At 39.5% G+C, this 15,204-nt stretch overlaps 1 protein-coding gene across 1 annotated transcript in view; it reads right to left on the reverse strand.

Annotated features, from left to right (window-relative positions):
• LOC106647465 (uncharacterized) overlaps positions 1–15,204 on the reverse strand; it is a 76,638-nt gene that overhangs the window by 32,113 nt on the left and 29,321 nt on the right. The window contains exons 4-5 of the mRNA XM_089588677.1: positions 9,248–9,364; positions 369–481 (exon numbers count right to left, since the gene is read on the reverse strand). Of these exons, the coding sequence (XP_089444803.1) occupies positions 369–481; positions 9,248–9,364 (230 nt within the window). The remainder of the gene's footprint in view (positions 1–368; positions 482–9,247; positions 9,365–15,204) is intronic.

Consider the following 15,204-nt stretch of genomic DNA (forward strand, 5'->3'; position numbering starts at 1 on the left):
TACACGGCATCACGAAGGTGTGCGATACAGGCGTCGGTAATCACCATAGAGAGCAAGAAATCGCTGGCTGTGGTATGAATAATTGCCGACGTTTGAATCGATCACGAGAAAGGAGAATTACGGAAATTCGCGGAAGCCTTTGTGAGGTGCATAGTCAATATAATGTACATATAGGTATACTATTGGCCCGATCGGATGGTATTGGGGGCTTTGTCTGGGAAATTTAAATGGGCACGGAAGCTTAACGTATATCGATGAATTTAATACGTGCGAGAGTATCTGAGACTTTGGGTGCGGGGAAAAAGCAAATGCAATGAGAAGAGTGAAACAACGTAGCTAAAACTTGGGAGAAAAAAATGAAAACTTACCGGTATCGGGTAGCTGCCTGCCACCCCTGGCCGGCCAGCCGACTGACGTGCTCGCGGTGGACGCAAAGCTGTAGAAGGCGTAGACCAGTGACCTCTCCGTAACCTCGTTTATCCTGAAACACATGGACGTACCTTTTAACAACATGACTGTGACCTCGTGTGACACATCGTTCAATATCGTCGGCGACGGGGCCCTCAGGAGGTATAGATATTATACGCACCACAGCGTGCCGTGGGCGATAAATATTTCCACGCCTGCAGTGCGTGCGCCCATCTAGAAATATATTCCCCCCCCCTCTCTTTTCCAAGGCACTGCCCTGAAATATTTATCATGGGCGAACAGCAGCTCCTCGGAAGATTTAATGCCCGCGCACTTGTGCGCTGAGCTGTTGACGTTTTCTCGTTCTTTGTTCGTGCTGGTGTATATATTTTTCTCTCTTTTTTTTTTTTTTTCTTTTCATTGCTAAATGGCCCGTGTGTGCTTTTGCTCGCCAACTGCGAGAGAATGAAAAATGCCGTATCGCCTTTGGAAGCGGTACCTCCTTCGCCCACGACCTTTTCTCTCCGTTCATCGATATTTATAGGCAGATTATATACATGAAATTTCAATAGTCCGTGCACTTGATATATATTTTTACTTGTTCGAGGGCACTATGTGTGTGCGTCGCTTATATTATTTGTTTAATTTACCAGAAATATCAGTATACATAAACTTAGCGCATGGTATTTTTATGGTTATGAAGTGTAATTTGGCCTATAGTTGTATAGTTAATGAATTGAGCTTACATTACCATTATATTACATTTGTTTCATTAATATCTCTATTGATGCTTATATTTAATTTTATTGTTTTATCTTTGGGCCTCAATTATTAAGTTTAAGTAGTAATCCTTGAGTTCAGTCAGCCACACTCAATACAACACTGGATATGTCTAACTAAATTCATACTTTACTACTTGTGAATAAAACATTTAATTGCATCCTCATTACATTGATACTCGTTAGAGTTAACCTGTGCATAAAAAACCATACCCAAAATTGAATTTAGTAAGCATCAAAAGATTTAATTTGGATAAAACTGTAGATTGTCTTTTGAGCCAGACCAAACTCGAGTATTACTACTTATTGTACTTATTGGAGCATAGAAGATTAAATTTAAAAAAAACTGCAATCCAAGAAAAACAACTTTGATTGTAACAGAGAATGTAAAAAGCACTTATGACTTGGGATTTTTTATGATCTATTCTACTAAGTAGTAATATACGAGTTTGGTCAGACATAGGAAGAGTTTTCAGTTTTATAACTTTAACTAAGTTCTACTTGCTTATGATTATCTTTAATTTGATTGTACACATAAACAAAAAGCTCCAACAAAAACAAACAGAGAAGAAGTTGCCGAGAAGAAGTTAAGGAAACAATGTTATCTAATGAGAATCAGGAGAAGAAATATCCAATGCCAGTAGGAAGGAGTCTATTTAATTTAACACCAGTTTATTTAACTTGGTTATTTAGTTAAGGAGGTAGATAAATGCAGTGAAATTCTTGCCACTACTTATACTGTTACTCAAGTTGGTCTTATAGCAGTCGGAGTTCAGATGTTACACTTGTATAATTGCATTTGCCCGTCGTATAAATCTCCTCGAAGCATCTCTAGCTCCCACATCAGGTCTCTACATCTTCGTATGTATCAACAGTTTCTAACTAACTGTTTTCAGAAAACTTTCTTCCTTTAACGAGCTTTAATGCTGTTTATTTCAAAATATACATAAAAATTTACCTTAGACTGTTTACATGGATTTCGAAAAAAAGAAAGTTACTCTGCCAACCGATGTAGTAAAATTCTTTCTGGATTCTTAAATAACTTGATATACCATCAGAGATCAGAAACACATGGTTATTACTGGAGTCAAAAATTTTTCTACCCGTTCGATAGGAGTTTTCATTCAATTTGAAGAGAAACCAGTAACCCTTTTATACAAATTTTTTACTTAATTTCCTTTCAATTATCGATAAATCAATAGTTTTCGCAAACAACCGAGTTTTTCCAACTCGCGGACGAGTACCAGCCAGCAAAATAAAAAACGAAAATGATAACTCGGTGCACTGGGGAAGGAGTGCAATGGAGGGGGGGGGGTTGAAAAAAGGCGCGAGAGAGAACAAAAGCAAACCAGAGCCACGAAGCACTCAAGTGTTGTTGCCTGGAATTTCCTGGTTATTTATTCTTCCTCTCCACTCCGGTGTACATTAAATTTTTTGCCTTCCCCTTTCCCCGCCGTTGCAAACAGCAGATTTAGTACGGTACCAACGTTAATTATTGTTGTTGGCACAAAGTACTAAAAATTCACACCCACGCGAAAATTGTAAAGAGCGAAGAGAAGAAGTGGAAGGGGACGAAATAAGGAATGATTAATCCACGCCTGCGTAAGCGCGAAACGAAAATTGCGCGAGCTTGCTGGCCGCAAGCCGGGCCCCGGCTCATTATTAGCAAAGCCAGGGTGGGAGCGAGGAAGAGCGACGTCGTGTAATGCGCGACGATAATATTTCAAAAGCGACCGAGGCCCTCCCCTTCCTCATCCCGGGCTCTGCTCATTAACACTCACTGCTGGGCTAGCTCGGAATTCATGTCAACGCCAGGCACACGACCGAAACAGAAAAGACCGTAGCGCGATGAAAGGCAGAGATATTTGCCCTCGTTAATTGCAAACATCAGCCCCGGCTCTATCGTGGCGGGTGCTGTTGCCCTTGTCACTTACCCCCAAAACTTTCCCCTTTTTTTTTTCTCAAAATTTCTCTACCTCCCACATTTCACGGTGACGTCCGAGGAAGATCGGTGATCACGTAGTTGACGCCAAAGCTCGAGCACACTCAACGCTTCCTAGTAAAGCAGTTGAACTGATTCAAGGAAAAACGAGGCGGTGTGGTTTAATGACACATTTTTTCTAGATTTCAACCGAGTAGCTGAAAGATCGACGTCGATTGCTTTGCTCGGCAGTGTTTCGAAATCAATTAAAATTGACGGCAAATCAAAAGGGAGGGGGTCGGAGAATGGGGTTATTATCGGCAGGTACGATTGCCGGGCTGGAAAATTAACGAAGTTGGAGGGCAAGTCAGTCGAAATCAGCGCAGAGGGTGCACATAGCGAGTGATTAGATGGATCGCAGACGTCGAGCGTGAAGAGGCGAATCGGAGAGGAGGACGAGCGCTCGTTATCTCGGCGCATTCGGATATCTTAATTACCTTGTGTGCGTGCAGTGACTGGGGGGGGTAGGGGGGGTGGAGTAGTTCAGCTTCTCGGAATACCAATGAGCAGATGAGCCAGGGTAGTTTGTGCGTTAGTCGAGTGGGGGGGGGGGGAGTTCGTGAATTCGCTCCGTCGCGCGAAATCCCTTTTACGCGAGAGTGAGCATTAATATGGAAGAGGCGCACTGATTACTGCTAATTTCCCGCTGTGAATGGTATTGGCTGGATGAGGTGGATATCGACTGTTATCAATTGTGAATGCAGCTGAGGAAAGTTTTCGTGGCTTCCGAGTGAATGGGAGTGCATCATTTTTCCATGCGAATTTTAAAATGGCATTTCCATTCCACTCCATTAAGTGGGATTGGGTTCTTAAGATGAAATCAAAAGTAGAAAGCAATTTGTTTTTGAGTGATTTTTTTTTTTTTAGAAAGGAAATACGATAAAATATCAAGCTTCATCAGATTTCAGGCAGCTGTGTATATTGGAGGGATATGTATGCGCGTCGAGATTAAGAGTAGCGATTTAATGAGAAAAGCTTTCAAGATGAAATTCCTCGATAATGTGATTAATGCCCGTTAATGGAATGAGAAAGTCCAGGATTCCTCGCCCAGCGAATCGGAAAAAAGTGTCTGCCTAGGAATTATTAAAGACAAGAACGCCCATAATGGAATATCACGGACTCCCTTGAAGAATTTTTTTTCTCTTTTTTTTTTTTTTACTAGTCTTTTTTCACATTTTACTAACGAAAAAGGACACTTTTTTTCATCGAGTTTTATTTTTTATACTCTCTATATCTACTTTTTAACACCAAGGTATAATAATTTAAAAACAAAATTCAAACTTACTTGTTATGTCTTCGTTTAAGCAAGCAAAAATTCTGAATATTCTGATCATTAATGTCAATACGGAGCATTTCGTATTAATTTTCCTTTCTTCATACCTCGAAGTAACTTTCATGGGTATTTTTCACACCTCTTATGTGGGGAGCCTTATTACCAAAATCTTGTATCCCTTTCCTCCCATTTTTCATTTCACCCATCCTTTTTTCCAGAAATAAGTGCAAAGCCAATTTCACAGATATCATCTAAAAAGATGTACTATTCCTGCATCCTGAGTATTCTTTTTATCGGAAAAGCTTTAGAAAAAAATCTCCTTTAAAAAAGTATACCTAATGAATTAAATTATCCTCCTTGTTTCTGCCAAATAAGCAAAGGGATCCTACTTTGATGCAGATATCATGCATAGCCATTACAAGAGCATGCATAATGCATACCCTGCACCACTTAACCGATTAGATTTTCAATCGCACACGTGCATGAAATTATCTCTACCTCCAATCTGAATAACCAATTAAAATTCAAATCACGTATCGGTGCACGGTGTGCCGTCCAATTATTAACTCGTACTAACAAATTGTAAAATGCAATCCAAAAATTTCCTCGGTAGATATATAATACCCAAAGAGAAAAAGTAAGAGATACCTCTTTATCCTCGTGGGAGGACTAGAAGTTCGGAAATCCCCCGTAAAGGAGAATATGTGCTTGTGCAGCACAAAGACGGCACCAGGACCAAAGGAAATCTGCTTGCAAATATCAGATCCTCTTACGCTCGGTTCAGTTTCTTCGCTCCTTCCCCGACAACCCGTATCCTTTGCATCTCGCTTCATTTGACTGCAAATGATGGGGACTCTGCACTTTAGACGCACTCTATTGACGGTGGAAAAAAAAGACACTCTAATAGTCGGAAGGTTGGGGGGGCTGAGCTTAAAGAAACCATGAAAAAAACCAGAGAAGAAGAGATCGCGCCTACGGATAAGAGCTGCCTGACTTGAAAAGGATTTTTCTCGTCAGCGATGCGTAAATGGTATTAAACTTTCATGCCGGCGAGGTGGAGTCTTTTTTCGTGCCCAGAGTGCGTGTCTCTATTGCAACGACTGTTAATGCGAACGAAAAAAAGTAACAGTCGAAAGGAGGTGACGCTGAAAAAAAATGATTATTCGCTAGAATAATGCAGGAGCCAAGGGGAAAGGAACGCATTATGACATTTTAGTAAACTTTTGTTTACATTCTGTGTTCTTGTACACGGAAGGTTACTTTTTTATTATCAACTGCGCTTTGACTAATAGCTCGATTTTGTTTAGTGAAATATTCAAGCATTATTCCATCCAAATAGTCATGAGTAAAAATGCGAATACAAGAAATTTTACGTAAACTGAAAAAAAAATTTAATTCGTTCATTCAAATATATTCTATCTGTTCTTTACATCTTCATTTCACACCTCTATCATGTATTTTTATAATAAATGCTATTTTTTTGAGACATAAAATTGATGGGGCAACCTGCTAGTCTCTTAAAGTGCAGTCACAGTAAAAAAAAATTAATTATGTTCCGTAAGTAAGACTCTATAACAATGTCAGTTATTTGCATGCACTTTCTCTTTTCGAGATCAAGAGACATACGCATTCATATGGTATTCAAAGGTTTTCATGAGAAAAAAAAAAACTATACTATTGTTAAATATCTCAAGTACGAGGAATTAAAGTAACGAGTTTATTCGTGATGATTTTAATTGAGACGATGATAAAAAATTGTCAGGTGACTGTAAATACAGATAACCTAAATAAAAAGTAGCTGTTTGAAAGCCGTGGTGAAAAGACTCGAAGAATAAGAAGGCAAGGGAAAAAAAGAAAAAAGGGTGCAATTGGAGGGTGAAAGCCGTCGCGAAAGCTGCCACGAAAGCAATAAAAGGAGCTTCTTTCTGAAAATAAGATTTAGCAGTCAGTTTTTTTTGGTACAATTCTTCGTTCAATCTGTGTGCAAGTATAGCGCAAAAAAAATTGAATGTGGTCCCAAGTGTGCGGGATATGGGGTGACAAACAATTTTTAGTTTTTACTAATTTCGATCAACACGAAGAACGACGTCAAGAACTTTGTTGAAACAATTAATCGGTAAATTAATTACAGTGCAGGTATGACGAGTAGCAGCGTGAAAAAAGGGGGCCAATTTATACCGAGGGCGGTACCAGGAACATTTCAGCTTGAAAGCGTAAGATCCGCTGTAATGGGGGCGCTAATGCGTTTCGCTCTTCCCAAAGTCAACATTAGCGCGAGGGTGTACCATCGATCTTGAGGCGACTACTACGGCTGGTGGTGCTTTGGGCAATTATGAAAAGCCGAGTAATTTTCGCGGCAAAGTGCGTCGAGTAAGTCACGTGGATCTTGAAGAGTGTAAAATCAGGGGGTGGGCGTTCAATCGAGTGTGCGAGACGAGAAAAGGGGAGCTTAATATTTATTAATTAGTTTGGATGACCGAAATTTTAATTGGTAAGTATTTGAATGTTTTTAATTACAAAAATATTAATCTAAAGTAGAACATGTGATTACACGCACGCAGAATAGAAAAGAAATGGATGGGAAGAGATAATTAATAGTTTTCAGTCTTCAGAAACAAAAAAAAGGCAAAAAGGCGAATTTTCGTGGATTTCAGCAAATATAAAGTGTAGTCGTAAACGGATAATTGGTTTGAATTTTATTTTCCTTAAAACTTTGGATTATAAACGTATAGAGTCATTTTAAAGATAACCAGAGAAACGTTGTTCATCAATGCATCATTTTGGTATAGAAAAACTTACCCCTGTAAAAATTTCTCGGTGCGTGTAAATCGTAAAGTACGGAATGACCGCTATGGTCGTATACAAAGCAAGCATGGTACCAGTGAAAATGTAACGATTTAATTTACATACATCAGATTGAAAAATGGAATTACAACACTCCAACACACACATCCTAACTTGCGACAGTCACTGGTGTGCGCAACGTGTTATGTATCGATATGGATGTAGCAGCAAGGTGTCGGCATAAAAATTTTAAAAGATACGAGGGGCGTTCGAGCTAGAGAGACACATATTACGCGCCAGTGGCCGTGAAATTTATGGGGGGTATCTCCCGGGGGTATACAGAGACATACTGACTGATAGATTTGGTGAGACGAATAAAATTCATACGTAGGTGTACGTAAAAGTACGGATAAATATGGTTGGTGGGTCGGACGTAACATATCGGTCTTCTGGAGCTGACTTTCTCCAACGTATATTTGTGTATTTATATATATTTTGGGACGAGGGTTATTTGGTTGAATTATTCGGCTGTACGAAAAAATGTTTGCTACGACCTCTGCATCCCAACACTTCAAAGGGTCAAAAAAAAACGTATACATACACAGTCTGATGCAGTAACGACTCGTCACCCGAAAAAAAAACACTTTGCCGTCAGCGAAAAAAAAAATGTGATTGAGTTTAGGGTTCGCAGACGAAGAGCGAAGGAAAAAAATACAAGGGAGGGATAATCAGATTGTCTCGAGTACGATCCTTTGCGATATTGAATTTCTACCGCGTAATCAAGTAATACAGAGGCGCCGCTTATTTGCTGTTTGTGTTTATCGTTTTATCCCCACAGCATCGGTCCGTTCTGAATTATTAATACCATTTACTTTCTATTTTTATTTTTATTTTTAACGCAAGAACCGTACGATATTTGTATTTCTCTGTGCAATAACTGCTTATCCTACGATCGCATTGAAGGTTCGATCCAAAAATAAATGAGGTATTGCGTCAAGAAAATAAAAAAACAGCAGAGCTGAGAGTGGAAAAAGTCAAAAGTGAAAAGAAGTGGTGGTTGGGAAAAAAATACAGGAAGTTCAGGGGGTAGGGGAGGACTTTACCCAGAAATAAGCGCAGCCACGAAGTTTTGTCGTAATTTTAGCGGGACAATTTAATAAGAATGTAAATGAGCCCGTCTTGGCGAGCACTCGCTTCTCGCTCCAATATATAGCAACTTTCCGATAGAGAAATTCGAAGAGAAGAACGGCCAGGAGGATGAAGAGACGCGCACGGAAAGATAAAGAGAAATGAGGAAAGGGAGGAGAAAAGTAAACGGACGCAGAGGCAAGGGGGAGGGAAGTAGAGTTGGGAAATAGGAGCAGCTTCAATATGCGAGAAATTTAGTTGTTTTATGTATTGATAATTTTCGTTTCTAATAATGTTTCTCTGGGAGTGCAACAATAAATTCAAGTATACTTTAGTTGGAATTTCTGGAGAAACAATGTCGATGTAGAAAGAAATAAACTTCGTTTCAATCTTGGTATTTTTTTTGGTAAAATAGGAGAAAACGAGGATTGGGTAAAAAAAAAAATACAGAGGAAGATAGATAAGAAGGAGTGGAAGAGAGAGAGAGAGCTGCCCTGCATCTCAATCAACGTGACGAGCGGCGACGACGACAACGACTGCGTTTCCGCTGAACTGAAGTTTCCGCAGCTGCTGTGCCCGACTGTTTTGGCCTCGTTGCCAAGTGGGCTTGGTCCCACCCCTTTTGTCTTCCAGGACACGAGTCAGCTAAATGTCGTGATTAGTTTATATGAAAAACTTGTCCTGCAGAAATTTCATCTTTTCCTTCCTCATAGTTTTGTTCCGGACGTTCTGATAAAGGGTTTTCTTTTAAATTTTATGACTAATTTTGTCTTTGCATCAACCAAGTGATCGTTAAATAAGCGATAAAGGACAAGATGCTTTGTTACTAGTGACTATACTTTTTGTCTGGTAAATAGTAAAAAAAAACAAAAAAGGAAAAAACAAAATACTCACTGTACACGCAAAATCGGCTCTGGTTTGTCGGAGAAAAGTACAATAGGCTGATGCAGTCGTAAGTCACGTCCACATATCCTTGGCCCACCTTCGAATTCCAGCCATCCACCCTCGCACCTGCAATCAAATCATGAATATCCATTACTCTACTTTTCCTTTTTCTTCTCTTGAAGTCAATCCTGAAAGAAGCTGTAGGAAATCATTATAGAATAACTAAAAGTACAGACACAAAAAAAAATTAATTAAAATAGCAATAGCTTGCTTTAATTTTTCCGAGCAAAGGATGAGCCATGAATATCCCTGACCATATCACGTCACTCTTTTAGCAGAGGCAAATTGACAGTTGTATATTTTACCTCCTCAAAAGAGCCCCGATGGTATCGGAGCAAGAAAATTCAATCCCATTTATCGTGGCCAAATCGTCTCTCTCTAGTTGGCCATGCAGTTACCTGCCAACATAAATAATTGAAAGAGCCTGACACGCTGTCGGCGCTGCTTAGCTGCACGTCTCGCTCATTTTGCTCAGATTACGCATCCCCGTCCCTTCCATCTGCCGATCCTTCATCTGTCACTTTTTTTCTCTCCTTTTCGCAGCTTAACTGCCCAAACGTGAGGCTCTTTTATCACATCTGCGCGGCGAAATTAAAAACGGACGGGAATCCAGGTCTCTTTGCAGGATATTGGCTACATTGAGTTATTTTCTATCATCTTTAACTCTTAATTGCCTACTATTTTCAAGGTTCCATTTTCATTTGTTCGCATCATTTTTTTCAATATCAATAGAGCAAATTTATCCAGAAAATCAGAAATTTTTTTACCATCAGTTATTGATATTCATTTGACTAGTGTTAAAATAAGTTTAAAACTAAGAGTTTCTGCTGACGCTGATTAACTCGCAAAAACGCAAACTAACAAAGTCATTTCAAAAAAACAAAAAGAACAAATCTCCGTGGTATGGTTGAGCACGTGATAGTTCAAAAGCAGTCAAATAACAACTATCATCGATAACCGTAGTGACAAGTGGAGATGTTGACATTATTTTTCTTTCCCCATTATATCTTTCAAGGGCACAATATTGAGGATAGGTTTATCTTGTAGCGGTAAATGTGTGGATGCAAACGTAGATCTCAACTCCCAGTCCACTTTTCACGAAACTGGGGAATGAAATCTCGAGCCCAACACCACGAGCGACAAGTTGAAGCGCCAGTCAGTCAGTCACCCGTTCGCTCAGCCGGAAATCACTTACGGAGCGGCGCCTGTACAAGCAGCAGCAGCAGTATATGCTTGAATGATGTTTCGCGCTTTTCCCCCATACAGCAGCTTGGGATCGCGAAAATCAATTTACTTCCCAAAAGTAATGGTATGGCAAACCTGGAAAATTGTAATTTTAAATGTTAACTCGGGCTGGTGAAAATTTTCTTGGCGCTGCGCCGGAAACGACGAAGAGAAAAAATACGATGATGTTTCAGCTGCTCGCGACTTTTCTGGGAGAGCCAAAAAAGCTAAACAATAAAAAGGAATATAAATTCATCAACAGCAGCAAATAAGAAACCAACATTTATTAAAAAGAGTTGGGTTTGTTGAAATGCCAGGCACGTATTGTACTCAGAATCGGAGCTCCGAATCACGTATCAGAGGACCTTTTGGCATTTCACCCTGGAGTTATGTACATTGAGTCAGAAATCAGAAAAGTACAAGAGGCAGCTGAGGCAAACATTTGCAAAACAAATCAAAACGTAAAAGCCCGCGTAGCAGCAGCAGAGAGGCGGCAATCGGCAAGTCATGCGAGAATGGGGAAGTAGTACGAGTCAGCGTTGCGTCAGACGTACGCCTTCGAGAATAACTAACGAGTGATCCGCTCACTCTGTGTACATAAAACATTATCAAGGAAGAAAAATCGCATCATATAAATCCTTATGTAAGAAAAATTTGTTTACAACTGTCATAGTTTTGCTTTCTAATACCTGTAAAACATACACCCACCAGGAGAGTACCGAGAAGAGTGACGATCGTGAATTTTCGTTCGCCTGACGATTGCGTATTTAAGAACATACTATGTGCACGTGTGCGTATTATGCGATGTAAAGGTATAAGAACACATGGTATAGTATCCGAAACTATATGAGTGTATACGATTGCCTTAGAGTATCACTAATGCTTCTAAGCATTCTTTTTATCTCATCGGAGCTTGGTTGATGATTGATGGATGAGGGAAGTCAGCAGATAGTGTATTCGCGTTAGCAGAGGCAGATCATACGTAGATATACTTGAACAAAGGATACCCACGTATACTTATAGGTATTATTTTTCTGCCTCAGATACAACACGCATAAGTATGATGCATATTTTCTACCTTTTTTCCCCCTCATCGAGCAATCATTAACCAATGGACATCAAAAGAGATGGAACACCATGATAATTTGACTATTGCGATTGTTAAACGAATTTTTCACTGTTATTTTAGAGTTATGATACTTCATGTTTGGAAAAAAAAAACATTTCACGATCAGAAAGACGAGACGTTTGTCCTTTGTTCGTTGCAAACGATGGCGAATAGAAGAGAGAAGGAGTGGAAGAAATTCAGCTCATTATTTGATTTCGAGCTACGGGTTTGTGCAATAGCAGAGCTCAGTAACGCCTCTAGCTTCCGATCAGTTTGTCCATTAACATAGCTTCTGACGTGGAGATAATAGAGCAGCTGTTACAGGAAGGGGGATTTTTATCCGACAGAAAAAAAGACGGAGACCCTCCAGTTTGGTCCTTAGCTCAGGTGCTACGTATGTTGCAACCTTCAAAGTAATGCTGACTCTATGGAAAGGGCTGGAAGGTGAAAAGCTAAATGCAAATAAACGAGTGCGAAAGAGGCCACCTTTTGAAGGGAGTGAGTAGGAAGTAAAAGGGACGTATGAATAAATTCAGAGTACAAGTAGCTTTTTTGTCTTCACCCCTTTTTTGAGGGATGTAGTGTAGCGAGTATCTCGTTAAAATTTGCACTAATTAGAGGATGGATGCAGAGAAGAAATATTATCCCAGTGTCGGTATTATTTCATGCACCCATGGATTTCGCGTGGTCTCTGGCGCATAGAGGTTTGTTTTAAAAATCCACACACGTGAGGTTTCGAAATATGTGGAATGTAAATAATTTCCGTAGAAAATGGTGACTAGAGAGCAACTTTTCATTTCCCGCATTGCTATAGGTACTCGTTTTGATGAGGGAAGGCAAACAAGCGATGATTAAAAAAAAAAAAAATTTAAAGTTTCTGGGTTTAACGATTGGGAGTTCGGTTTGAATGGCGTGATGACAACAGCAGAGGTGGTGGTGAACACATCATCAGAATACACTAGATGCCCGCACATACCCCCCACGCATACTTCACTATGGGGGAGAGCCGTGTACTGATTGTTTGTTTGTTTGTTTACTGCTCAGTACAGCGGGAAGCGAGTGCTTGCAATTTGCAGCCGGGAGAAGCGGAGCAGTGCTCAAAAACGACAATAGCCTCGTGCTGTGGGTGGGGGGTGAAGGGAGGGAGGACAACATCTAGCAGCATCGGCTGTGGCGGTGCAAGTTCGAAATTTTTTATTCAACCAATTATTCAGCTCACGGGACAGAGGGATGCTGGGTTCCCCTTGTTATGCTTTCGGCTGTTGCTGTTGTTGTTGTTGTTGCTGTTGTTGCTGTTTCTCCCGTGCATGTATCTAAGGGTGAATGCTGGACTGTCTTTTCATGCGCTTGCAGTTACCTAATTGAACAAGTTTTGATTGCTGATACTGATAAAAAAAAATTACACCTGACACCACGATATTAATTAGCAAAAACTTTATGAGCACGTCAATGTGATGATTTAGTTTTCTCTCAAAACAACAGTTTTCCACTTTTTGTTATGATACGTCCCAGTACTAAATACATTTTATTGAGGTAAATAAGTTAGGGTAGCTGTACTGTACTGCGATTTTTGATGTACCAATACACGGTGTTTGTTTGCGTTTATAGTTTGTTTGTTGACTTACACTTTGCACTCTGTAGTAGATAATTTAATGCAACCGCGTTTTATTTATTTCATGCTTTTCATTACATTATTTTAGCAGTAATGACGATCTGGTTATAAAAATAGTCAACTTAATATTGCATTAAAAAATGGCTGATCTAAATATTCTAGTGGCTATACGGCTATTTTATTTATGAATAAAATTAAAATATACTCTTGTTACTTTCTAGATTATTCTTGTTTGCCAGTAACAAAAAAAAAAAAATAATAAATAAATAAAAAAAATTTCTTTGAGTCAGTTTCTACTGTAATTTTTATAGCTGGCAAATAGCCATTTTTTCAGTCATGAGTTGGATATTTTTTTTACCAAGTCATTGATGTACATGAAAACGTTTTTATGAAAGTGAGAAACTGCATGGCTACAATGATCTCTTATGGAAAAAGAAAGGATTGTGAAACGTTTAATTTCCTCACACCTTCGCTGATGCAAGTAGTTATGTGTGAGTTTAGTCAGACGTGAAAAACAGTATCGCTGCAGTTAGACATACTCGAATTGAAGTATTGACTTGAACTGAATTTTGCAATTGATGCAAACAAGTATTAATGTACGAGTTTAGTCAGCCACAGCTATTAAATTTTAATTCTTAAATAACTTAGTTAGACTGCAGCATTTTTACCGACTATTATTAATTGAAACACATAATACTAAACCTAAAATACTTCAATTTAAGGAAAATATTGTTCAAAATGCTTAAGCACTGTTTTTTACGCTTCTCTTTTTTATTACTAATTATTAGTAGTAATAAACGATGTAAGTCAAGCACAAAGTTGATGTTTTTCGTTTAAAATTTACTCTCAATTTATGCCTATTTCCGTAATCTGATCCTTTTATCTTTAATGCCACTACTGACACCTGTAAGTAGAAAGATGCAAGTTTGGTCAGACGCACAGACTATCTCACAGTCATGGAGTGTTTAATTATTCCTACGCAGTATTTACTTAGTTACAATTAATTCTCAGCATTACCTTTGACTTGATTCGCTGTATAAGCTAGTAGCCTCAGTAATATCAAACACCGAACCATCGATGTATAGATATACACAACTAACTTCATTCAAAGTGAGGATTTTCGGCAATTATAATTAAAAATTCTGGGGTCTTCTCTTCCGCAAGGAAGATAATCCAGTCATTCATCAAAAGTTAGAGCAGAGCCTCCTGACTAATTTTCACCAGCATTAGAGTTTGGTGAGGAGAACAGAAGGAGTAAAGGAGCTTTCAGGTTAGGTAGAGAACAAAAAGAGGAATCGAGGAAAAGATTGATGTTGCGGGATTTTGCGAGTGATCCATTATTGGCATCGGCCGATCAATCATCTCGAGGCTAGGAGCACTGATTTGCGAAATTCTTGAAGAGCTGATGCATGTTGTTCATTAACCAGGGAAGGCCTGGTGAAAGTATATAATTACTCGGGGAAAAAAGGAAAAAAGCGTGAATTTGTTGTAAATGCTAGTCACATCAGATGTCAAACGGGATGAAAAATTCATGGAGAAGAAATCTGGTGTACAGAAGCGTGGAAGAAAAACAAAGGAACAGAGTGAAAACTTCCTGGAAGCCCGAATGAAGCTGCTGAGCACCGAAGCCTTTCGGAAATGCATGTCAGCGCTATCGGAACGACATTAAAGGGAAACAGGGGGGTTAACCTGATTACTGGTTGCCTTCGGAATAAGACGAGAAAAAAGAAAAAGAAGCAGAAAAAGCGGCGAAGGGTGAGGAGGACAGCCTGTTATTCCACTCGAGAGGACTCGTGTCCCTGCATTCGAGATCAAGCTGAGTAGCCTGCGAGAAACCTCATCCCTCCTCCATCCCCCTCTTTTTTTTGCCAACACTTTGTTTTCCACCGTGCCAGCGGCAGAAGCATACGAGAGCATAACGTGCTCTGCTGAGGTCAGCCGTTTTGCTTTTTCACTGTGATT

Source organism: Copidosoma floridanum, unplaced genomic scaffold, assembly GCF_036245765.1.
Source record: "Copidosoma floridanum isolate Cflo_tuat_1 unplaced genomic scaffold, Cflo_Japanese_pri ptg000007l, whole genome shotgun sequence".
NCBI classification, from domain to species: Eukaryota; Metazoa; Arthropoda; class Insecta; order Hymenoptera; family Encyrtidae; genus Copidosoma; species Copidosoma floridanum.